The sequence below is a fragment of the Dendrobates tinctorius genome, unplaced genomic scaffold (genome assembly GCF_039654945.1).
Source record: "Dendrobates tinctorius isolate UK_male_01 unplaced genomic scaffold, ASM3965494v1 ptg000311l, whole genome shotgun sequence".
Taxonomy (NCBI): domain Eukaryota; kingdom Metazoa; phylum Chordata; class Amphibia; order Anura; family Dendrobatidae; genus Dendrobates; species Dendrobates tinctorius.
The window spans coordinates 1,640,454-1,666,932 of NW_027361978.1; the positions used below are offsets into that span (position 1 = coordinate 1,640,454).

The 26,479-nt window shown below is 45.7% G+C and overlaps 1 protein-coding gene across 2 annotated transcripts in view; it reads right to left on the reverse strand.

The window, feature by feature from the left end:
• WNT3A (Wnt family member 3A) overlaps positions 1–26,088 on the reverse strand; it is a 204,450-nt gene extending 178,362 nt beyond the window's left edge. For both annotated transcript variants that reach the window (XM_073561026.1, XM_073561027.1), the window contains exon 1: positions 24,242–26,088. In XM_073561026.1, the coding sequence (XP_073417127.1) occupies positions 24,242–24,312 (71 nt within the window). In that variant the 5' untranslated portion in view covers positions 24,313–26,088. The remainder of the gene's footprint in view (positions 1–24,241) is intronic.
• Between the last annotated feature and the right edge of the window lie 391 nt (positions 26,089–26,479).

Below are 26,479 nucleotides of genomic sequence, written 5' to 3' on the forward strand. Positions count from 1 at the left end.
ATAAAGTAATACTGCCCCAAGTGCCCCATTATAAAGTAATACTGCCCCGAGTGCCCCCTTGTAAAGTAATACTGCCCCGAGTGCCACCTTATAAAGTAATACTGCCCCGAGTGCCCCATTATAAAGTAATACTGCCCCGAGTGCCCCCTTATAAAGTGATACTGCCCCGAGTGCCACCTTATAAAGTAATACTGCCCCGAGTGCCACCTTATAAAGTAATACTGCCCCGAGTGCCACCTTATAAAGTAATACTGCCCCGAGTGCCCCATTATAAAGTAATACTGCCCCGAGTGCCCCATTATAAAGTAATACTGCCCCGAGTGCCCCCTTATAAAGTGATACTGCCCCGAGTGCCACCTTATAAAGTAATACTGCCCTGAGTGCCCCATTATAAAGTAATACTGCCCCGAGTGCCCCATTATAAAGTAATACTGCCCCGAGTGCCCCCTTATAAAGTGATACTGCCCCGAGTTCCCCCATATAGAGTAATACTGCCCCGAGTGCGCCTTTATAAAGTGATACTGCCCCGAGTTCCCCCATATAAAGTAATACTGCCCCGAGTGCCCCCTTATAAAGTAATACTGCCCCGAGTAGCCCCTCATAAAGTAATACTGCCCCGAGTGCCCCCTTATAAAGTAATACTGCCCCAAGTGCCCCATTATAAAGTAATACTGCCCCGAGTGCCCCCTTATAAACTAATACTGCCCCAAGTGCCCCCTTATAAAGTAATACTGCCCCAAGTGCCCCATTATAAAGTAATACTGCCCCGAGTGCCCCCTTATAAAGTAATACTGCCCCGAGTACCCCCTTATAAAGTAATACTGCCCCAAGTGCCCCCTTATAAAGTAATACTGCCCCAAGTGCCCCATTATAAAGTAATACTGCCCTGAGAGCCCCCTTATAAAGTAATACTGCCCCAAGTGCCCCCTTATAAAGTAATACTGCCCCAAGTGCCCCATTATAAAGTAATACTGCCCCGAGTGCCCCCTTATAAACTAATACTGCCCTGAGAGCCCCCTTATAAAGTAATACTGCCCCGAGTGCCCCCTTATAAAGTAATACTGCCCCGAGTACCCCCTTATAAAGTAATAGCGACCCAAGTGCCCCTTTATCATGTACAAAGTATTAATGCCCAGGAATGCATAGGGGCAGGAGAGGTCCCAGTGCTCATTCTGAAGCAGTATTCCACTAGGCCACACATCAGGGGCCACACATCAGGGGCCACACATCAGGGGCCACACATCAGGGGCCACTGGCTGTATAACATCCAGGAGGTAGACTATCACCTTGATTCATCAGTCAGGAGTTAAACCGCTTGACTCATCACAATTCTCAAACATGTTGGCATTTTTATGAAAAATTGGTAAATCTTAGCTGAGAAGGAGCGAGGACAAGTGCAGCCCACAAAATGTATCATTTATTGAGAAAAGTGGCGGAGATTAGGACATAAATACTTGTATCTACAGTAGATCTACACCGGTCAGTGGCAATGGTGGGGCACGGCAGCTGAGGAGGTGCACTATTCATTACCAGGTCGGCCACTACTTCTTTACTGATATCTGATCGATGGGGGTTTGACAACAGGAGCCCTTGGCTTCATCATCTCTACAGCGGCCGCGTGCTGCAGATTCATCCTGCCTCATAGAAATGTGGTGGATGGAAGTGAATATGGGTGGAGCTGCAGTATCCAACCGCAGCCACTATACCAGTGATGGACCAGAAGGGCGCTCCTCTCAGGGGCCGGCGTTAATTTCTATTCTAACTGATGCCATTTTTGTGGTGTATATTATGAAGAATTTGTCGGGCGAGTTCATCCATGCCCCGTCTTGCCCGTGCTCTCACGAGTTCCGAAAAGTATGGCGGAGCTGACCAGGTCTGGCACAAAAATTTTAGAAACCTACCAAAGACTCTCCAGCTTACGAATGCACATTTTCAAGTTTCGAAAAATTGTTGGTGACATCTCAAGCAGGTTTATGCCACCAGACTGATTGATGTGTCGGGACCTATATGCTTGGTAGAAGACTGAAAGATCTCCAGTGTTGTCTGCAGGAGTCAGTGCAGACCCTGTGTCATGGCCCACATCTTGGAAATCCCACAGCCTTGTGTTGTATTGTGGGTGTTGCGTTGCTGTGTAATAAGGTTGGCCGGTCCTCTCTCCCGGTCTCCCTACCTCTAGTGTTAGTAAGCCCTCCCTTTTCCTTTCCCAGTCAGCGGATGTCAGCCATGTTATGAGGCTCATGTCTTTACATCTCTGAATCAGAAATGTCTTTTTTTTTGCCTACAGTATTTGTGCAGATCTCCAAGAATTCAGGTGGAAAATAAACCTTCTTCTGGAACCTTGCTAGGTGCCTCTGCAGTTGAGTCAAGCTATGTGATGAAAACTCTTCGTGTGAGTATTGGCACATAGAGACGGCAAAGACACTGCATCCCATGAGCGCCATATGCATGTGGAGAAAGGGAAAGAGAGGAACAAAGTCAGCTCCCCAGCCTCCGAATAATCCTCTGCTGGTCCACGCATGGAGCCACCTTGATTAAGGGCGCTGTCTGTAGCAAATGCAGGGAAAAAAAATCTCCAGCGTGAAACTCCATTTCAGAAAAAAGTCCAATATTTTATTGATAGCAGCCTTGTTATGAAGCCGTAATACCCTAGTTCTGACCTTGCAACTTTCGGAATGTACTTCGTTTTGTAAAAAATAAATTAAAAAGGAGAACGTGAAAAGTACTGACATGCTGGAAATCCTAGTGAAATCTTTTGTGAAGATTGTAGGCATCAGACCAAGCTGTTTCCCTTCACATTACTAACTGACTGCTGAATGAGTCAACTGAGCGCATGTAAGTGAGCTGGTCCTGAACTCTTATCTGTTATTTACCAGCTCCTCTCTGCTGATTTTTGAACACATCAAAGTTAAGTTTATCTCTGATGTGGTTTGTGGTCAGAAATCAGCAGAGAGGAGCTCAGTAAATGACCGATAAAAGGTACAAACCGCCCTTCAGTCGCAGTTTACTGACATGCTCTCAGTTAACTCACTGTGCAGCCAGCAATATGCAGGAAAGCAAAGTGTCAGTAAAAGCCAAAAGGAGCACATTCTTTAATTAGACCTGATTTTAAAAATTATTTTACCTCAAATACATGAATTTAGGTAAAAAAAATAAATTCCCCCATTTTGGGCAAATAAAAACCCAGATCTATGAGGAAAGCAACAGCAGCAAGAAGGTAGCAGAGGAAGAAGCCTGTCTGCGAGATGGGTGGAGAGAGTCATCAACAGTAACACTATCGAGATGTCTCAAGGCTCAGGCACAGAACTTTGGGCAATATGTCACCAGGCCCCATCCTGTTACTTCCTTTCTCTGGCCATAGACACCTATCAGTAGTCATGTGTGGACGGTCATGTGACAACTAAGCTCCACCCTCGGTGGGAAAAGTTACAAAATGGAAGTTGACAAAAATGCCTTATGGGAGATATCTAAAGTAGAAAAACTAGAGTCTGTGGCATATGCTTTCTATAATTCCTAAGGCCGATCATCACCGGTGTCCTGCGGGGGTCCCTGGGGTGACATTGTAGGAGGACTGGAGGATCCCTTTAATACCAGAGCTACAGGTGGGACAGCGATCTGACGAGAGATGGGTTGTTCTCAGCAAACAGAAGCTCCAGTCGGAAGAAGTGTCCATCACCTGCTGGCGTTTCCTCAGCTGACAGCTCCTTAGAAGTGGGCTGATCTGTGAAAACACGGAAAGCTCCGGATAAAGACCGTTTAATCCGGTTGTTATTTTGGTTAATTCCTTTATCTCTGCCGCGTATCCACGCTGCGCTCTGTTTTCTGCCGGTTGTATAAACATTCTCCTAGGCTTTTTTTGTTTCATTACGCTTCTGTGTCTTTAGGTTTGAGGCTTCTTCCAGCAGCGTGACCGGCTCCTCAGTGTCATCATTATGGGTTTTCCCAAGTTTTGGTGGAAGCAGGAAAAATAAATGTTTAACCCCTTCATGGATATAGTTTATAAGGTCTCTCCCACAAAACAGTGACTCTATCAAGATGTCCGACATTGCCGAGATCTTCTACTTTCCTCGAAGACTCACTAGGGCAGAGGTCTACAGTTGTATCATGGAGAACTGACAATAATATTGCCTTTATTTGAGAGCCACATCTTCAGCCTCCACCACAAAGAGATGTCCACTCCATAGTTCATCACCTAAACTTGGGCCACATGGATGTAGCTTCCATGGTAGAAGACATGAAAGTCACTATGGAGGCCTAACTGCAAAAGGAACCCACATCTACTAGAAAAAGGAGCCCCAGAAATGAGGTGCAGCTAATGATCATTATGGTTGAGCAGAGTAAGGCCGAAAACATAGAAGGATGGTGAAGGTGTCAATGAACAAATGCTGAGAAACCTAGAAGGCTTTGGTAAATCTGAGATAATAAAAGGACCTGTATTTCCATGGATTGTGGTCATGAGGAAGTGGGGAGGTTACTCGTTCCTTCCTTGGTTTTCGCCCAATGCTGCCATGTTTTGACCATATGAAAGCAAAATTAAAAGGATTGTGGCTTAATGTCTAATCGCTGGTGATCCCACCATTGGAGACCAGATTGATATCTAGATTGGGTCCTAATTCCTGATCTTAATTCTTTCACTTCCTCTGAAATAAAGCGAGTGCCACAGTCAAGCATGCACAATGACACTACATTCATTGTTCATGGGGCTGGTGTGGAAAGTACAATTCTCAGCTATCTCCGACAGCACAATGAATAGAATGGCATCACATCTGCTTAACAATGCCAAGCCATTCATTGTCGAAAGAGATCAAGAAGATTGGTGGATCAGGACCTCTGGCTTAGCGATCAGTGGGGGACACAGCGATCAGACATTTATCACCTTTTCTGTGAAGATGTGATAAATGTATTTACTAGAACCCTTTACTTATTAGTGAAGAAGTTCTTACTGCAGACTTCCAGAGAACCCATCCCCAGTCTGAAAGGAACATGGACATTGCTTCAAGTTAACAAGGTTTGTTGGCGACCATGGGTTTTTTTGCAGAAAAGATCTGACCAAGCCTCCAGAGCTCAGTAAATGGAATGAGATCTCATGAAACTGATAGCTCTCCATTCTCATTAGGAGGCCATCATGTGTCGATCTGATCATCCTCAATGATACATATTTTGAATATTAAAGCCATGATTCTCTGAAACGATGCAATCGTTTGAGAAAGTTTCAGAATTCCATCATTTTCTATATTTTGGTCTCAAAAACACTATTTCATAAGACTTCAAGAATCCATAAGACGCTGTTCATTTGTGGTACCAAAATTGAACAACATGTAAAAATGACAATAGGAAAACATGACGAAACAATCACTGACCTCAGGGAGACCAGTCAAAGAAAACACTGCGGCAGCCGGCAAAGGCGCTCAATCAGCGAAATCCTAGGTGCATTGCTCCCTGGAAAATATGAATATGCAAATAAAGTCCGTGGAGCCTTATTTAAGAGTCTCAAACACAGGACTAGCCAGATCTTCCTCCAGGGAAGTGGCCCTTTAAGTCAATATCCAGCTCTTTACGAGTTTACAGATATGACAAGGGAAATAAGAAAACATGAAAATATGGAGAACATTAGAACATGTGAAAATGGAGAACATAGATGATATGAGAAAATGGAGAACATAAGACCATGGTAAGAGTGAGAATGTGAGAAAATGCATAGTACGAGAACAGGGAGAACATGATGAACACGAGAACATTAAGAACAAGGAGAATATGAGAAAATGGAGAACAAGAGAAACGAGATAATGGCAAAACTCTCAACACTGAATACCCCTCTGGAAAGTTCACGTAAACCGTATTTTCTAGATTCGCGCCTAACTCTCCGTTCACCATTGTCTATAGCAGCTGACATCTTGTGAGAACATCAGTCGTAGCCACTCTTCAGACAATAACCACTCACAGCCTCAGGCTGGGACAAGCCATGAGTTGAATCAATGAGAAGAGAGGGGCTTCCGAGGGTCCAGCCATGAAATCCTGGCCTTACAGCTGTCAGAGCACACAGATGACAGGGGCTTATTCCCTCAATTGACGGATTATATATTTGTGTGAGAACACATTACACAAAGCTGCACTTTAAGGTGAGATTTGGAAAAGCCGCCCGGAAGCCCCCGTGTAGAGCGCAGGTGAAGCTATCTTACGAAATGAATGAATTTTCAGTTATTATTATAGATTTACTGAAGGGGTTTTCAAAAGTCTCTTTGATCTTGGAACATTTTACTCCAATTTTCTGCCCTGGGTTAATCTTACGGAGATTTATTTTCAGCCTTAAAAATTGTCTGGTGATTGTTTCTAGGCACAAAGTATTCGATGAGATCATGAGAGATCATGAGAGGTGGACATGGGTAAAAGAGACAACTCCTCACTGAGCTCCTCACCCAAAGCTGCCGGATCTTAGCTGGTGCAACCATTCTGTATGGACAAGTGTATCCTACCACCAAATATTAGTCAGTCCCCTCCGTCCTCCTTACACCTCTATATTGATAAGTCCTCCTGACACCTTTATATTGATCAGTCCTACTGACACCTCTCTAATCTATTGATTAGTCCTCCTTATACTTCGCCTTCCCGTGCTGCGTGGTAAAGCAAAGTGGTTAGAGCGGAGTTGTAGCTTTCTGTGGTTTGTTCTAGTACGTGTCTGATAATTTCCTGATCCCTGTTCCCATTTATTATTATTTATTTATATAGCACCATTGATTCCATGGTGCTGTACATGAGAAGGGGTTACATACAAATTACAGATATCACTTACAGTAACCTAACAATGACAGACTGATACAGAGGGGAGAGAGGACCCTGCCCTTTCGGGCTTACATGCTACAGGATGGTGGGGAAGGAGACAGTAGGTTGGGGGGTTGCAGCAGTTCCGGTGTTGGTTGAGGTGATATCTCCAGTAGTGGTGAGGAGGCAGCGGGGTCATTGCAGGCTGTAGGCTTTCTTGAAGAGGTGGGTTTTCAGGTTCCGTCTGAAGGATCCGAATGTGGTTGATAGTCGAACATGTTGGGGCAGAGAATTGCAGAGGATGGGGGCTATTTGGGAGAAGTCTTGGAGGCGGTTGGGTGAGGAGCGAATAAGTGTGGAGGAGAGAAGGAGGTCTTGGGATGACCATAGATTACGTGAGGGAAGGTATCGGGAGATTAGTTCAGAGACATATGGGGGAGACAGGTTATAGATTGCCTTGTAGGTCAGTATTAGTAATTTGAACTGGATACGCTGAGGGAATGGGAGCCAGTGAAAGTATTTGCAGAGGGGAGAAGCGGAGGAGTAGCAAGGAGAGAGATGAATTAGTTGGGCAGCAGAGTTAAGGATGGACTGGAGAGGTGCGAGGGTGTTAGCAGGGAGACCACAGAAAAGGATGTTGCAGTAGTCGAGGCGGGAGATGATGAGGGCGTGCACAAGCATTTTAATAGAGTGAGGGTTGAGGAAAGGACAGATTCTGGAAATATTTTTGAGCTGGAGGCGACAGGAGGTAGAAAGAGCTTTTATGTGTGGTTTGAAGGACAGGGCAGAATCAAGGGTTACTCCGAGGCAGCGGACTTCCGGTACTGGGGAAAGCGTGATGTCATTAATTGTGATAGATAGGTCAGGTAAGGAAGATCTATGAGATGGAGGAAAGATGATGAGTTCAGATTTGTCCACATTGAGCTTGAGGAAGCGAGAGGAGAAAAAGGAGGATATGGCTGATAGACACTCTGGGATTCTGGACAGCAGAGAGGTGACGTCTGGGCCAGAAAGGTAGATCTGAGTGTCATCAGCATAAAGGTGGTGTCATGATCCGAAGTGGTTCTGACAGTTTAAATGCACAAAGCAACTTTTTTTTTCCTTTGGCTGTGTGACAAAGTGTGGGTTTGCCCCGGTGGCCATTAGGATTATTGCACTGTGGTGTTGTTTGTTCTAAGTTTGCCCCGGTGGTGGTGAGCAGCATTGCACTTTGGTTACCTTAGTTTGTGCACTTAATTACACTATGTAACAGGTGAGGTAGCGCTATAAGAGAGTATCAGGTGTGTCAATCACAGTTGGTGATTAGTCCTCAGTTACATGCAAGCCTGGGTGAAGGATGGAGCTCAAGAAGAGTCACGAGCAGCTCAGAGAGAGTGCATTGGTGGAGTCAGCAATGGTGTCTGCAAGGAGGGCTGGCATGGATTGGTGGAGTCGCAGCGTTGGTGTCAGCAAGGAGTGCCTGCATGGCTTGGTGGAGTGGCAGTTGCGGTGTAGAACTGCATTCACGGTGCTGGACTTGGTTGCTGAGCACTGGACTCAAGCATGCTGGACTTTTTGGCAGAAAAGCTGGACTCATTTGCAGGACTCCGTTTCTGGACAGCTGCATGGAGATGGTGGACTCTGATTGCTCCAAGGCTGCACTATGGTGTTGGACCCGGTTGGAGGAAAAGATGCACGCAGGTGGTGGGCTCTGTTGCTAGGAGCGAGCGTAAGCAGCAGAGCAAAGCTAAGTGGTGTTTCCCCTGTTTTGTCACTTTTCCTTATGTGTGTTTAGTGCAGTGGTGGGATTAGTTTCCGCACCGACCAATTCCCTAGTGAGGGTTTAGGTGCAGGGCAAGCTAGGGTTAAAAGGTATCCTGAGCGGCGCCCGGTGCGGAACCGGTCTAGGGAATGTTAGGAGTGTAGAGACACTGACTCAGGGGAGTGCAGGAGGTCTCCACGTCCCCATTCCCTATCGCAGGGCCACCATTGTTATTGTTACCCAGGTTTTCCTTTATTGTTTAAATTCGCCTTACTGGAGGCGGGGTTTCCAGATTTACTTGTGACGTGTATTACCTAAATTCGCCTGTTGGAGGCGGCGTATCCAGCTGCACGTGTTATTATTTAAATTCGCCCAACTGGAGGCGGTGTATCCAGGGTCTTGCGCGTCATCTAAATCCGCCCTGCTGGGGGCGTTGTGTCTAGCCACGCGTGACCGTGACAGGTGGTACTGGAATCCATGGGACTTTATGAGTTGACCCAAGCCAAGGGTATAAATTGAGAAGAGTAGGGGTCCTAGAACAGAGCCTTGGAAGACTCCAACAGAGAGAGTGGGATGAGGAGGTAGTGTGGGAGTGGGAGACGCTGAATGTGCAGTTTGAAAGGTATGAGGAGATCCAGGATAGGGCGAGGTCTTTGATGCCAAAGGAGGAGAGGATCTGTAGTAGGAGGCAGTGGTCAACTGTGTCGAATGCAGAGGACAGGTCTAGAAGGAAGAGTATAGAGTATTGTCCATTTGCTTTGGCTGTAAGTAGGTCATTAGTAATTTTAGTCAGGGCTGTCTCAGTGGAATGATGGGGGTGGAAACCAGATTGTAGATTGTCAAAGAGCAAGTTAGATTGGGGGTGGGAGGAAAGTTCAGCGTGGACGTGCAGCTCCAGGAGTATGGAAGCGAATGGGAGCAGTGATATTGGGCGATAGCTGGACATAGCCGTTGGCGTGATTGTGGCATGTTTAAAAGCAGAAGGGAAGGTACCGGACGTTTGCGATAGGTTGAAGAGGTGGGTTAGGGATGGGATAAGTGTGGTGGTGAGGCTGGGGAGGAGGTGGGATGGGATGGGGTCAAGTGCACAGGTTGTGAGGTGCGATTTGGAGAAGAGGCAATTAAACTCCTCTTCAGTGATGTTGGAGAGGGAGGTTATGGGGTTTGGGCATTGGTCTGGTATACAAAGGGGTTGTGGTGGTTGAACAATGAAGACTTGCCTTGTTTGGTCAATCTTATTTTTGAGGTGTGTGGCAAAGTCCTCAGCAGAGATGAGGGAGGTTGGAGGGGGCAGTGGTGGGCGGATGAGGGAGTTGAAAATTTTAAATAACTGTTTGGGGTTGTAGGATAGGGAAGATACGAGGGTTGTGAAGTAGGCCTGTTTAGCAGAGGTGAGGGCAGATTTGAAAGCAAGTGTTGCCTGTTTGAATGCAGTGAAGTCATGTTGCGAAGTTGTTTTCTTCCAATGCCGTTCTGCAGCCCTGGACACTTGCCGGAGCTTTTTAGTGGTGTTATTGTGCCAGGGTTGTCTGTTGGTACGTTGCATTTTGCCATGAACGAGAGGGGCGACCGTGTCAATAGCTGATGCGAGAGTGGCATTGTAGAAAGCAGTGGCACCGTCTGTGTCTTGGAGTGAAGATATGGATGCCAGTGGTAGAATAGAGTCAGAGAGCGCGTGGGTGTCTAGGTGTGCAAGGTTTCTGCGGGGGTTTCAGCAGGTTTCTGGACTTGGGTGCCAGGAGAGGAGGACAGGTATGAGAAAGTGAGTAGATGGTGGTCAGAGAGAGGGAGAGGGGAGGTGGTGAAGTTAGAAAGAGAGCAGAGGCGGGTGAAGACCAGGTCTAATGTGTGTCCGTCTGTGTGGGTGGCTGAGGAGGACCACTGAGTAAGTCCAAAGGATGAAGAGACAGGAGATTAGAGGCTGCTGACTGAAGGGTATCAGTGGGGATGTTGAAGTCACCCATGATGACAGTGGGGATGTCAGTTGAAAGAAAGTGAAGAAGCCAGGTAGAGAATTGGTCAATGAAGGCAGTTGGTCGGGCCTGGAGGTCGGTATAAGACAGCGACTTGGAGGTTGGAGGGAGAGTAGATGTGGACAGAGTGGACTTCAAAAGAGGGGAGGATTAGGGAGGGAAGAGGTGGGATTGGGTTAAAGGTGCAGTTGGAAGAAAGAAGAAGACCCACTCCTCCACCGTGTCTGTTGCTAGGGCGAGGAGTGTGGGTGAAGTGGAGGCCTCCGTAATACAGCGCAGCAGGGGAGACGGTGTCAGCGGGTGTCAGCCAGGTTTCTGTGAGGCCGAGAAAGGCAAGATTGCAAGAGAGAAAGAGGTCATGAATCACAAGAAGCTTTGGGATTGGGAGATATTGGGAGCCAGCAGTGAGGAGAAGCAGAGAAAGGGAGAGCAGATGGGAGAAGGAGAGTGGGCAGCTTGTTTTATGTTTCATTAGAACAGATTTGAGGTTGAGGAGCAGTTCAGCAGAGGAGGTCAGGTGGGGAGGAAAGAGGGAAGGGGAGATGATTATTTGGTTAGAGGGTGCTGGGGTTTGGGCATAGCGAAGGTTTGAGGATTAAAGTAGCAAACACTGTGAGGGCATATGTAAGCATGGTGAAGGAGTAGGAGGGATAATAGAAAAGATTGATCCAAGTAATAAGAAGTGCTTACTCAGCAGACATACCCAAAAGAGACAGGTGTATAGTGAGGGGTCCTGACTTCTGCTGTGACTAACTGCCGTAGTAATAACTGCATCTTCACGATATGTTTGCTGCAGTGATACTTATGCTGCAGGGAGACACGTGCCTGTCCCCGCACACGTGCCCCCCCTTTGGGGCATCTAAACATATAGGACTGAGTAGAGGCTCAGGTGAGAGGGATTGTGGGAACTGATTTGGGATAAATTAGCAATAGGCATGCACGCCATGGGAGGTAACACAATCAAAGGCACACGGCCTGGCAACATCCATATGCTAGTAACACCTTACACCTGATAACATCTCTACTGGCCCCAACATGGATATACAGCAGTAGGAAAGGTTGCACTAGACGGCAGCAAGCGGGGATTGAAGCAGAGACTGAGTTTATTCCTCCCTCTCCCTATACTTCTTCCTATTGTTGGTTTGTGCTTTTGTATGTTTGTTGCTTTGTTATCCCGGTTTTGTCTTTGTGTCTGGTTTGTATTACATTTCTGTCCCATGCCTCATTGGGTGTTGGAGGGGACATCCCAGGGTTTAACAGGAGCATAGCAAGGTCAGAGACTCGGGCTTCTATACCTTCAAAGGACTCCTGGGACAGGGATAGTTAGGGTATCAGTTCCAGGGACAGTTTGAGGCCCCCCTTCCTTGACAAAGACCGTCACAACGCGACATTTGGTCATGTTTCTGTTTTTTTGCTTCCATGCCAATTATAGAAATAGGGGCTTGGTATATTGCCTCCATATTGCAGGCAGCGCAGTGTCCACCATCAGATGCAGCACTGATCATAAGGGTCTGTATTACCACAATATTGAAGATGCCCCTCAATGTTCTCTCTTTTTCTCTGTGTCGGGGAGTTATTGTCCTCTGGAAGGGCAGATACTAGTGTTTGTTCCTTCTTTGGAGCTGTATTTGCATATATGCATGCCTCATTATTTACATATAAGAAAGTGCAGTTCATTAAACCTACTAATTATGCTTTAAGCTCCACTGGTGCCCTGCTGAGAGGAGATGGGATGCTGCCGCTCATCCGCCGGGCCTGTGTATCTGGGGACCGGGGAAGAGAGAGTTTCAGAATAATATCCTCACTCCCTCGTCTCGCCTTTGTACAAGCACAAACTTAAAAGCTGAGGCGCAGCTTTATAATATGATTTCTTAAGGTGTAAGCTCGTCTGTAGCGCTAGAAGGTTCCACACAGCGAGTAATCAGGATGTTATACTGCAACTCATGAAAAAAGAATAATACTACTTATGATATGTAAGGGTCAGGAAACAAAAGATCTCCTGATGTTCTGGTGACCGGTGGTGCTACATTTGTAATTGGATGTATTTGCTAATATTATTATTACACATGCTACATATTGGGGTAGGATCTTGGAGATGGGGAGACCCCTTTAAAGGCAAAGACCAGGACAAATAAGGAAGGCTTCGCAGTTTTCACCAATTCTGACCCTTTAGCTGACAGAGTCCGATTGTTCTGTCCTCTGAGTGCAACTAATATTTTACCTGTAGTATATCTTGAGGCTGTTCTAACCTTTTACACAGATCTAGAGGGGCTTTTTATTTTGCTGGCCATCCCTTCCTGTCATTTCTAAAGCTCCGAGATGATGGTCTGCTCACCCACCCATTAGGCCATAAAGCTCCATATTTTCCATTCTCCTGGATATTGGTGGTAAGTTTCCCACACTCCCTCTACAAGCGTTGTCCAGCTCTGTACCCTCTGGTGTTTCCTGACATCTCGGTTTATTGCTCAGAGAACTTCCTCTACGAGATGCGCTTAATCCTGGGCTTGGAGGACACCTGGTTAATTGATTTATTGACTGGATGGGACACATGCAAATAAATATTACGATATGGGAACCTTGTCCCTGAATACTTCACACAGTCTGTACCCCTCGGGTAGCTACAGCTACAAGTGTGAAGAGAGGGATACAAAGATGTTTAACATAAAACCGACATACATTGCACCTGACGAGCAAACCTTGGCCAACATAGAAATGTAAAGAGCCATGGCTGGCCAAGGATCTGGACAAAGATGAAGGCTATGATCACACTTAAGGTGTTCATACAAATTAGCCTAAAGGTGATGGACGTGGCTAATCTCAACCACTAATTTAACAGCGAGTTTTGCATGTTTTAGCCGACCGATGTCATCTTCTAAATACAAGTTTGCTATCTTTGAAGTTGTGCTCGATAGACAGATAAATGAACGATGTTTAATCCACAAACAGTTTTTCTTAGAATATTCTTAGAAAGATAGATAGCTTCTTCTAGGCCTGGTATTGCTGAAGATGTGTGGCAAATATGGACTAGATGTCCATGGCTGAATCTTCGTAACGTTCCTTCACCCATCAACCTACTCCTAACTTCCTTCTGTGTGACTAGCTTCACGCATACTATCCTGCAACCTTGTGCTAAGGAGAAGCAGGAGATAGGGAAGATGTAAGATTGGAGAAAGTATAGAGATGACTGAACTGGTTTGAGGCGGAAAGAATTCCCCTCAAATTTTCCCAAAAATTTAGTTACTCCTGAACGAGATTTTGCTTTGCGTGAATTCATAAAAATGGCAGACAGCCTAACGCATTTTGCAGATTTTTTGAGGGCCATGAAGCTCTTTCCGGCCTCTTCATTCCTTCAGCACCATGCAATACGTTGTGTTCCTGCATCTTCACTCTGTGCCGAGGCTTCCAGAGCTGATAAGGGTGTTAACTAAGCATTGGGTTTCGATGTCAGAAGTCTACCTGGATCTGAAAACCTTGGTGCACAATGAAGAAGCAAGGAGAAAACATATGTAGTGGTGTGGAAGGAAAGTAGACCCTAGAAAGAGCTGTGCAGGGGACTAGTCAAAGGCTCTGGTGATGGGACAAGAGGGTGGCAAGAGGAGTTATCTTTTTCATCCTCCATTCGTTATACTCAGGGGTCTGAAGCGATCCCACACAATAATCAATACAATATGATTCACACTGAATGACTTTAGTGCAAAATGAATATTCAGGTGAAATGCACAGAACTGACAGATTCCAGTGATTCACTTATATTATGAAAGAAGCAGCAGTGACCTTCAAAATGAAAATGTCTACATTTATGGGTCAACAGCGAAGACCTGTAGAGCTGGGTGGGAAGAATAACTAGAAAACCAAGGAGAGGAGGCTAAATATGAGGAAGACCGATAATGTACAGCTGATGGAGAAGACATAGAAGATGTAGAAGCTTAGAATATTTTACTCTAAAAAGATCAAGACACACAGCACAGAGCCGAGCACGGAAAGATCTAGTAGAACATTCCATGCAACGGTATCTCTTTCGAATAACAATGATCTGTAGGATCATCTGAGATTTTTATGCACGTGAAGCCGGACAACAAGAATCGGGGCACAAAAAGTTTGGCATCTATAATTTTTGGATGTGAGAAAGATTTTTAAAGATTCTGTGGAATTGAAAGACATGAAGAAATGTTACACTACATATAATGGCCTCATATTAGCAAGATATGTGAAGACGCAACTCACAGAGAAGAAGAGGTGATCACAGGGATCACTGCCGGAGAAGAGCCTGACCAAAGATGGGACAATGGCAGGAGCAAGGCATCATGGGGCCTATTATCTATCCATCTATTATCTGTTCTATTATTTATATCTATCTATCTTTTTTCTGTCTCTGTTTTCTATCTTTTAAGCACCGTATTTATCTATTTTCTATCTATTATCTATTATATATCTATCTAGTATCTATCTATTATCTATGAACTATTATCTATTATCTATCTAGTATCTATCTATTATATATTATTTATCTATCTATCTATTATTTATCTATCTATCCATTATCTATTATCTCTTCTCTATCTATTTATCTATCCTCTATCTATTATCTATTATCTATCTATTATCTATCATCTATCTATCTATTATCTATTATCTATTATCTATCATCTATTATAAATCTATCTATCATCTATCTATCTATCTATCTATCTATCCATTATCTATCTATTATCTATCTATCTATTATCTATCTATCCTCTATCTATTATCTATCTATTATCTATCTATCTATCTATCTATCATCTATCTATCCTCTATTATCTATCTATCTATAATCTATCTATAATCTATCTATCCTCTATCTATCATCTATTATCTATCTATAATCTATCTATCTATATATCTATTATCTATCTATGTATCTATGTATCTATCTATCTATTTATCTATTATCTATCTATCTATCTATCATCTATCTATCATCTATCTATCTATCTATTATCTATCTATTATCTATCTATCTATCTATTATCTATCTATCTATCTATCTATTATCTACCTATTATCTATCTATTATCTATCTATTATCTATCTATCATCTATCTATTATCTATCTATCTATTATCTGTGCACATTGTATCTCACGTGTAGTAGCTGTCTCTTTTCCGGGTACAACCTCTCGGCCTCACACTCCAGGAGCGGAGGCTTCTGCTTTACTTTTGACAGCCATCTGTCCCGTTTTCACCGTTGATGTTGGGGGTTTGATATTTTGTCTTGTATGAAGACAATAAAAACAAGAGTTTGCGGAATTCTATTGTGTCTCAGAAGCATTTCCACCCACAGAGCGCGTCACCATCACCCAAGAGCTTTTTTTCTCCCAAGTGAGAAATAGTCTCTTGTAAGAAAGGTTAGACAAGACATATTCGGGTTACGGGTCCTTCCCTGAAAAGCAGCGAATAAATAATTAACACATGGATTAAAGGACAACTCGTTCCCCAGGACAATGGCCACCGAGCAAAATGTTCCATCGTGAATTCAGTCCCCTCCGTACAGGCGCTGGTAGCATTGCCCCCCAAACACACGCCTCGTATATCTGCAGCACAATGACCGGGGACTCAGCGGGATCAGAGGGACTACAAACAATGATTGCTGCCCCGAGAAAACCTACTCTATGCCGTGTAACAGAATTGTAAGAAAACCGAAGGAATGAACAATTAATTAAAGTAGAATTCCTTATTGTGTTGATGAATGATCTCCTGCACAAATACTCAGAATCAAGGAAAAAGAAACAATTCATCCCCAAAAACACAGAAATCCAGTTTTGTTTCATTGTATAGGTCTGTAATTTCTACATTGTAAAGAGAGAATCACAAGTGTTTAATTCTTTTTATAATTGTACATTTCATTCTATTTCTATATTAAATTTCCTTTTTAAATCTTTTGAATCTTATTACATTACAAGTTCCCGCAATTAACAATTATAGTGCAGATTATTTTTCCTATTTTCTTTAAATATATTTTTCAAACATTTTCCATTTTTTCCTCTGATATTTGAATTGAAATGATTTCCTGCTTTCACTTTTTTGTTATTGATAAGATTTTTTTTTTCTTCCATTTTTTATTTTGTCTTTATGAAGTCATTGACCGGATTGATCCCCGGATTCCGGAGGTCACTGGTGTTTTTCCCTTGTTGTTACATTATATATGGTGAATTAATCCATTGCATTTTTAGGTGTTGAACGTTATTTACATTTGGAAGAAAAAAGATTTGAATTTAGACAAAATGCAAGAAAAAAAAAGAAGAAGCTGAAACTAAAGTCCAGAATGTGTGTAGGCAGCTGCGGGTTTATCGACGACGTGCTCGAGATGGGGCATTTACCCTGTGGTTTTTTTTTATACTTTTGAATCACTAATAGAAGATTTTGGTGAAGAAATGATCTGCGTCAAAGTCTGAGAAGTTCCTGAGACACAAGAGCAAGACGTGGCCGCAGGGTGAGATGACACAAGTGCGTTTAATGTCACTTAACAGGCATTGCACAAACAGAGGTGACAATCATTGCTGCCACGATATGGGGCCGTGTCTCCCAGCATTTCCTGCATTCAGCCTTCAGAGGTTTAGCTGCAATTTTAATTTTTTATAAATTTTTTTTTTTCTTTTTGGCTAGAGAAAACAAAATCCTTTGATAATTTTTCTTTGCACGTGTCTGAATTTGTCCATTTGCTTCTCGCCAAAGGGGTAACAATAGATTAAAGCAGAGTTAACCCTTGCAATGCAAAAATGCCTGCAATTCAAAGACAAGTATTTAGCAGAAATTGCTCCGACCCTGTGTCGGCCTCAGAGCCCTGCAGCACCTTGTGCCACATAGCGAGCTGCACATTCCTATTGGGTGAAACAGCTCCATGTTTTATGGCTTTGACTGCAGGCAAAGTTATGATGTATTTGGAAAATCCAGGAAGGCAAAAAACCCCCCACAAAATGACAAATTAAGGTTGAAATAATTTCCGCGGTTCTTTGCTGGTAACAGTCTTCAAGGAGCATCATTCACCCTTTACATCATGTATGTCCCTTACTGCTCTGGGGGTGGAGCCTCTGATTTACACGACGCTGTTCCTTTAAGGTTCACAAATAATAGTAAATATTACCCCAGAAATTGATTTTTAAAATAAACTAGTGATAAAATTTTCCAAATATTTATATAGAGAGCAAAAAAAAAAAGTAAATAAAAAACAAAAGTTACAATTTTCAAATATTTAAGAAAATTTTTGCAAAAATTAAAAAAAAAAAAAAAAAAACACATTTCAAATTACTCAAAATCTTGTCTGCTAAGTTATTATTTTCATGGAAAGCTCTGTTATTGACCTGCAATTGTTTTATGACTTTTCTTTGTGTAATAATTAATTGTTTAACAATTTCTTGAATCATCAACAAAAAAATAAAATAAATTACTTGAATATAATAATGGCTGAAATAACAACTACTATTAAATCACAATGTAAAGAGTTGGACTTTTCTTGGGCTCTTTACCCAGAAAACTACAAAACAATTAAAATGCATAATGTAAAAAATGCAAATAAGACAAAGAGACAATGTAACAAGCCACAAGCAGAATATCTGCGAGAAGACTGGGATCGTTGTCCCATTAGATGCAGAGACATTTCTCAGCGCATGATTCTCACGTTTTTTTACCTTGTTCTTTCCATTAAAACAAAATGTAATCTTTAAAAAAAATCACAAAAAATGAAGTGTAAGAAAATGGTGATTTCTCTTTCTTGCCCTGTAGGTGAACAGCAGGGACTGGGCGCTCAGGGAGGTGACAGGGAGAGTTCTGTTCAGAGGAATGTCTCCCCGTCAGCTCCAGGAATGCATCAATGCTCGGTAATTATAAGCTGTATAATAACTGTGCATTAAACATTGCTCATTACGGATTACAGGCCAGGTGTTCCTTCTGCCTGTCTTATCAAGAGCACATTTGCATTTTATTACCTTCTAATTGAAATGAATTCTCTGTTGCAGACATACCTGAGATGCCTCAGTGAGACGAGGAACCTCACCCTATGGTGACACCGAGGGCCCCACAAAGGCTCAGTTATTACATAGAGACCACCGGCCGGTGCGGAGTGTGGTGGGCTGTCATGTGGATGCTCTCAGGACCAGGCCTCACTATTACTGAGATTACACTTCAGTGCACGATATACGAATATTGCACAAGGCACAGTGAGCGCAATGTAGAAAGCACGACAGGGTGAGCAGCATAGGGTGAGCCCTAAAAGATTGGCTCTATGGGGTGAGCTCCATGGGGTGAGAGAGCACTATGGGGTGATCAGTACAGGGTGATCACTATGTGATGAGCAGTATGGAGTCATCATTATAGGGTAAGCACTATGTTGTGAGCACTATGGGGTGAGCACAGTGGGGTGAGCGCGATATAGAGAACACTATGGGGTGCGCACTATGAGGTAGGCGCTATGGGGTGAGAACTAGTGAGAACTATATGGTGAGTACTATGAGGTAGATTGAATAGTATAAGGTAGGCACTATGTTGTGGGTACTGTGGGTGAGCACTATGGGGTGAGCATCATGTAGAGAGCACTATGGGATGAGCACTGTGGGGTGATCACTATGGGATGAGCACTGTGGGATGAGCACTGTGGGATGAGCACTATGGGATGAGCACTATGGGATGAGCACAGTGGGGTGATCACTATGGGATGAGCACTGTGGGATGAGCACTGTGGGATGAGCACTATGGGATGAGCACTATGGGATGAGCACAGTGGGGTGATCACTGTGGGATGAGCACTATGGGATGAGCACTATGGGATGAGCACAGTGGGGTGATCACTATGGGATGAGCAGTATGGAGTGATCATTATAGGGTAAGCACTATGTTGTGAGCACTATGGGGTGAGCACAGTGGGGTGAGCGCGATATAGAGAACACTATGGGGTGCGCACTATGAGGTAGGCGCTATGGGGTGAGAACTAGTGAGAACTATATGGTGAGTACTATGAGGTAGATTGAATAGTATAAGGTAGGCACTATGTTGTGGGTACTGTGGGTGAGCACTGTGGGGTGAGCATCATGTAGAGAGCACTATGGGATGAGCACTGTGGGGTGAGCATCATGTAGAGAGCACTATGGGATGAGCACTGTGGGGTGATCTCTATGAGGTAGGCACTATGTTGTGAGCACAGTGGGGTGATCACTATGGGATGAGCACTATGGGATGAGCACTGTGGGGTGATCACTATGGGATGAGCACTGTGGGATGAGCACTGTGGGATGAGCACTGTGGGATGAGCACAGTGGGGTGATCACTATGGGATGAGCACATTGGGGTGATCACTATGGGATGAGCACTATGGGATGAGCACAGTGGGGTGATCACTATTGGATGAGCACTATGTTGTGAGCACTGTGGGATGAGCACTGTGGGATGAGCACTATGGGATGAGCACTATGGGATGAGCACAGTGGGGTGATCACTATGGGATGAGCACTATGTTGTGAGCACAGTGGGGTGATCACTATTGGATGAGCACTATGTTGTGAGCACAGTGGGGTGATCACTATGAGGTAGGCACTATGTTGTGAGCACTGTGGGATGAGCACTGTGGGATGAGCACTGTGGGATGAGCACTATGGGATGAGCACTATGGGATGAGCACAGTGGGGTGATCACTATGGGATGAGCACTATGTTGTGAGCACAGTGGGATGAGCACTATGTTGTGAGCACAGTGGGGTGATCACTATGAGGTAGGCACTATGTTGTGAGCACTGTGGGATGAGCACTGTGGGATGAGCACTGTGGGATGAGCACTATGGGATGAGCACTATGGGATGAGCACTGTGGGATGAGCACTGTGGGATGAGCACTGTGGGATGAGCACTGTGGGGTGATCACTATGAGGTAGGCACTATGTTGTGAGCACTGTGGGATGAGCACTGTGGGATGAGCACTGTGGGATGAGCACTGTGGGATGAGCACTATGGGATGAGCACTATGGGATGAGCACTGTGGGATGAGCACTGTGGGATGAGCACTGTGGGGTGATCACTATGAGGTAGGCACTATGTTGTAAGCACAGTGGGGTGATCACTATGGGATGAGCACTGTGGGATGAGCACTATGGGATGAGCACAGTGGGGTGATCACTATGGGATGAGCACTGTGGGGTGATCACTATGGGATGAGCACAGTGGGGTGATCACTATGGGATGAGCACAGTGGGATGAGCACTATGTTGTGAGCACAGTGGGGTGATCACTATGAGGTAGGCACTATGTTGTAAGCACAGTGGGATGAGCACTATGGGATGAGCACTGTGGGATGAGCACTGTGTTGTAAGCACAGTGGGGTGATCACTATGGGATGAGCACTATGGGATGAGCACAGTGGGGTGATCACTATGGGGCGAGCAGAGGGAGGTGGGCTATTAGTGAAATATTAGCCTTGGCGGATGACTTTATTGTAGCCCAATCGCTATGCTGCCGTGTCCCGGCCTCGGCTCTGCTCGTTGCTCGCACTTCTTGCCTTGTCAGGCCCCATTAGGTGAATGGTGAGTGTATAATTAGAGCTGAGGCTTCTGCTGCACTGAGATCGTCTGTACAAACATCTCCTCACATACCAGGAACCTGCGCCGCTTCCCACAGGTAAATACCTGGTGAGACAGATTCCCTGCAGCTCCTCAGGCAAAGAAAGAAGAGAGGGAGCACCTGTCCCACCACTGAGGGGAGGGAAAGACACCCTAAAACCCCCATCCCAGGTCTCTGATCCTACTGTTCAGCCACAAGGTATCACCTGAGCTTAATGGAAACCCTCAGCACTGCCCCCCTGCAGGTGGGGAACCCTGAAACCAGTGCAGGTCCCAGAAACCCCCAGTTACCATGGAGATATCCCACAAGAGACAAGGCGACAAATAACTACTGGCATGTCTCCAATAAGGAGGGTTCAGTCCACTCAAACTGAGAACCCTGATACACCCCCAAAACACAAGGGGTGCCCTCATACACCCTCCAAACACAAGGGGTGCCCTCATACACCCTCCAAACACAAGGGGTGCCCTCATACACCCTCCAAACACAAGGGGTGCCCTCATACACCCTCCAAACACAAGGGGTGCCCTCATACACCCTCCAAACACAAGGGGTGCCCTCATACACCCTCCAAACACAAGGGGTGCCCTCATACACCCTCCAAACACAAGGGGTGTCCTCATACACCCTCAAAACACAAGGGGTGTCCTCATACACCCTCCAAACACAAGGGGTGCCCACATACACCCTCAAAACACAAGGGGTGTCCTCATACACCCTCCAAACACAAGGGGTGCCCACATACACCCTCAGAACCCAAGGGGTGCCCTCATACACCCTCAAAACACAAGGGGTGTCCTCATACACCCTCCAAACACAAGGGGTGCCAACATACACCCTCAAAACACAAGGGGTGCCCTCATACACCCTCAAAACCCAAGTGGTGCCCTCATACACCCTCAAAACACAAGGGGTGTCCTCATACACCCTCCAAACACAAGGGGTGCCCACATACACCCTCAAAACACAAGGGGTGCCCTCATACACCCTCAAAACCCAAGGGGTGCCCTCATACACCCTCAAAACACAAGGGGTGTCCTCATACACCCTCCAAACACAAGGGGTGCCCACATACACCCTCAAAACCAAAGGGGTGCCCGCATACACCCTCAAAACCCAAGGGGTGCCCGCATACATCCTCAAAACACAAGGGGTGTCTTCATACACCCTCCAAACACAAGGGGTGCCACATACACCCTCAAAACACAAGGGGTGCCCTCATACACCCTCAAAACCCAAGGGGTGCCCGCATACACCCTCAAAACACAAGGGGTGTCTTCATACACCCTCCAAACACAAGGGGTGCCCACATACACCCTCAAAACACAAGGGGTGCCTGCATACACCCTCAAAACACAAGGGGTACCCTCATACACCCTCCAAACACAAGGGGTGCCTGCATACACCCTCAAAACACAAGGGGTACCCTCATACACCCTCCAAACACAAGGGGTGCCCACATACACTCTCAAAACACAAGGGGTGTCTTCATACAGCCTCCAAACACAAGGGGTGTCTTCATACACCCTCCAAACACAAGGGGTGCCCGCATACACCCTCAAAACCCAAGGGGTGCCCGCATACATCCTCAAAACACAAGGGGTGTCTTCATACACCCTCCAAACACAAGGGGTGCCACATACACCCTCAAAACACAAGGGGTGCCCTCATACACCCTCAAAACCCAAGGGGTGCCCGCATACACCCTCAAAACACAAGGGGTGTCTTCATACACCCTCCAAACACAAGGGGTGCCCACATACACCCTCAAAACACAAGGGGTGCCTGCATACACCCTCAAAACACAAGGGGTACCCTCATACACCCTCCAAACACAAGGGGTGTCTTCATACAGCCTCCAAACACAAGGGGTGTCTTCATACACCCTCCAAACACAAGGGGTGCCCACATACACTCTCAAAACACAAGGGGTGCTCACATACACCCTCCAAACACAAGGGGTGCCCTCATACACCCTCAAAACACAAGGGGTGCTCACATACACCCTCAAAACACAAGGGGTGTCTTCATACGCCCTCCAAACACAAGGGGTGCTCACATACACCCTCAAAACACAAGGGGTGCCCTCATACACCCTCCAAACATCCAAACACAAGGGCTGCCTTAGTTCAGGGAGTGTAGAGCTGTCCAATATCACAAGAATCAGCAGCCGAGCTCCATCCAGAGCAGATCAGCCGATCCTCAGTGATCGCTTACAACCACCGACCACAAGACTGGAAAACCCGGAGATGAGAACAGAGAATGAAGAAAGAATCTAAGTAGTAAATGATGTATATATATATATATATATATGTATCCACTCATGTGTGACGTCATAACAAGAAATCATCATGCAATAAATATCAATATAAGAAAGTAACAACTACGAGAAATTCTATCAATGTAATAAAGAGAAGGTCAACTCTACATTGTAAACCCTCCATACATATCTGTCTGTCTATCTATTATCTATCAATATATTATCTATCTATCTATTCTCCATCTAGCAATCATCTATCTATTATCTATCTATCTATTATCATCTATTATCTATCTATTATCTATCATCCATCTATATATTATCTATCTATCTATCAATTATCTATATATCTATCATCTATCTATCTATTATCTATATATCTATCTATCATCTATCTATCATCTATCTATCTATTATCTATATATCTATCTATTATCTTTCTATCTATCTATCTATTATCTATCATCTATCTATATATTATCTATCTATCTATCTATCAATTATCTATATATCTATCATCTATCTATCTATTATCTATCTATCTATCTATCTATCTATCTATCTATCTATCTATCTATCACACGTACACTCAGGTTCACATCTGACAGATCTGGTCTTTCCTGCTTTCATGTTTTTTTCCATTAAAGCAAAAGCAAAAAAAAGTTTTTGTGAGTTTCTCTTGTTTTCTTCCAGGTGACTGCAAAGAGCAAATCCCGACCCCTGGAGTCCTCCTCACCTGATGGGGGTCAGAGAGAAAGGGGCCCAGGTCACCACACACCCGACACTGGGTGACATCGGCCGACCCTCCCTGCACACAGTGATAACGAGGATGTGACCACCGTCCGCCACACAGCAGCCTGTGCACAGTGTCCGACATAGAATCGCACAGATAATAATCGCACAGATGAGAGTCGCATATAGTCGGGTACTCACCACCAGATCGGATATGTAGACAGAACCGGGCTGAGTCCACAGAGAAAAAGCAAATATCCAAAGGAGAACATTGTCCGGGAGGAGAAGGGTGAGAACCAGGAGCCGCGAAGCTCGGAGTCTTCTCTTCTTCAATGGAAAATTAAATGATCCCAAAAGATCCAGAAATGCTCAAAAATAGTGAGAACTCCAATATGTGGAGCAAATGTCAGCAGGCAGGTGGGCAGGAGCCGACTCTCCGCCTGTGCTGCAGGCAGGTGGGCAGGGGAAGACTCTTCCTGTGCTGCAGGTAGGTGACAGCTGGGCTCTCCTTTACAGGGTGCTGCAGGCAGGTGGGCAGGAGCTGACTCTCCTCCTGTGCTGCAGGCAGGTGGGCAGGAGCTGACTCTCCTCCTGTGCTGCAGGCAGGTGGGCAGGAGCTGACTCTCCTCCTGTGCTGCAGGCAGGTGGGCAGGAGCTGACTCTCCTCCTGTGCTGCAGGCAGGTGGGCAGGAGCCGACTCTCCTCCTGTGCTGCAGGCAGGTGGGCAGGGGAAGACTTCCTGTGCTGCAGGTAGGTGACAGCTGGGCTCTCCTTTACAGGGTGCTGCAGGCAGGTGGGCAGGAGCTTGACTCTACTTTGTGGGTGTTGCAGGTAGGTAGGAGCCTGGCCTGGGCACAGCTGGGTGGATAACCTGGTCTCTAATATTGGGAAGGCAGCAGGTTAGAAGCCAGGCTCTCCTCTCATGGGTCCTGGAGGCAGGTAGGAAACTGGTTTTCCTCTTGTAGTGGTCAGGTTGGTAGGAGTCTAGTTTTACAATTGTACTAAGCAGGTGGGTAAGGGTCTGGCTCTACCTTGTCGTGTCTGCTGTAGGCAGCTGTGTAGGTAGGTGGGAGCCTTTACTCTTGGCTACTATAGGTGTGTGGGAACCTACCTCTCTTCTCGTACTAGGCAGGTGGATGAAGCCTGGGTACCTCTAGTAATGGGCAGATGGTCAGTAGTCTGGCTCTCCTCTTATATTGGGCAGGATCCTTGCTCTGTTCTAGTCCCTTTTTCAGTTCTTGGCAGATGGGCAGGAGCCTGGTCTTCCTCTTATCCTGGGCAGGAGCCTGGCTCTCCTAGAGTTCTGGGCAAATAGGCAGGATTCTGGCCCTCCTCTAGTCTGGAACAGGTAGGCAGGAGCTTGGCTCTCCGAGCGTCCTGGACAGATGGGCAGGAGCCTGGTTATCCTCCTTTCCTGGGTAGGTGGGCAGAAGCTTGTCTCCTATAGTCCTGGGCAGGTGGGCAGGAGTCTGGCTCTATTATAGTCCTGGGCAGGTGGGCTGGAGTCTGGCTCTATTATAGTCCTGGGCAGGTGGGCAGGAGCCTGGCTCTATTATAGTCCTGGGCAGGTGGGCAGGAGCCTGGCTCTATTATAGTCCTGGGCAGGTGGGCTGGAGCCTGGCTGTCCTATAGTCCTCAGCAGGTGGGCAGGATCCTGGCTCTCCTACAGTCTTGGGAAGGTGGACATGAGCCTGACTGTCTTCCTGTCCTGGACAGGTGGGCAGGAGCCTGGTTATCCTCCTTTCCTGGGTAGGTGGGCAGAAGCTTGTCTCTCCTATAGTCCTGGGCAGGTGGGCAGGAGCTTGGCTCTTTTATAGTCCTGGGCAGGTGGGCTGGAGCCTGGCTGTCCTATAGTCCTGGGTAGTTGAACATGAGCCTGACTGTCCTGTCCTAGGCAGGAGCCTGGCCCTCCTATAGTCCTGGGCAGGTGGGCAGGAGCCTGGCCCTCCTATAATCCTGGGCAGGTGGGCAGGAGCCTGGCTCTCCTCTGTACTAGGTGCTAGCGGCTGCACTGAGCTGACACTCTGGAGAACACACTGCAAGTAAATATTAAAAAGAAAAAAAAAACTTTGGAGCAGACTCCTTCCCTGCAAGGGCCCAATCAGCAGTTCTTGCCAAGGGGGAATTGTGATGACACCGCTGCTGCTCTGTCAATCAGGCAGGAATGAGCTAATTGCCAGGAGATAGTATTTTAATAGTCATTAGGACATGTTGGCCCACAAGCCCCTCCGCTGTTACAGCTCCAGTGGTGTCCTTTGCAAGAGGGGCAAGATTTAAGGGACTTTAAACAGACAAGGAGACTCCTGGGGTTCATGTAGCTATAACAACCTCACTCCTGGGCAGGAGAGGGGAAGAAAGACCCTGCAGGATCTGCGCTGCCTTCAATCATTGTCTGCTTCATTTACTGCTCTTATTGTAGGAAAGCGCCAGAGACAGAGG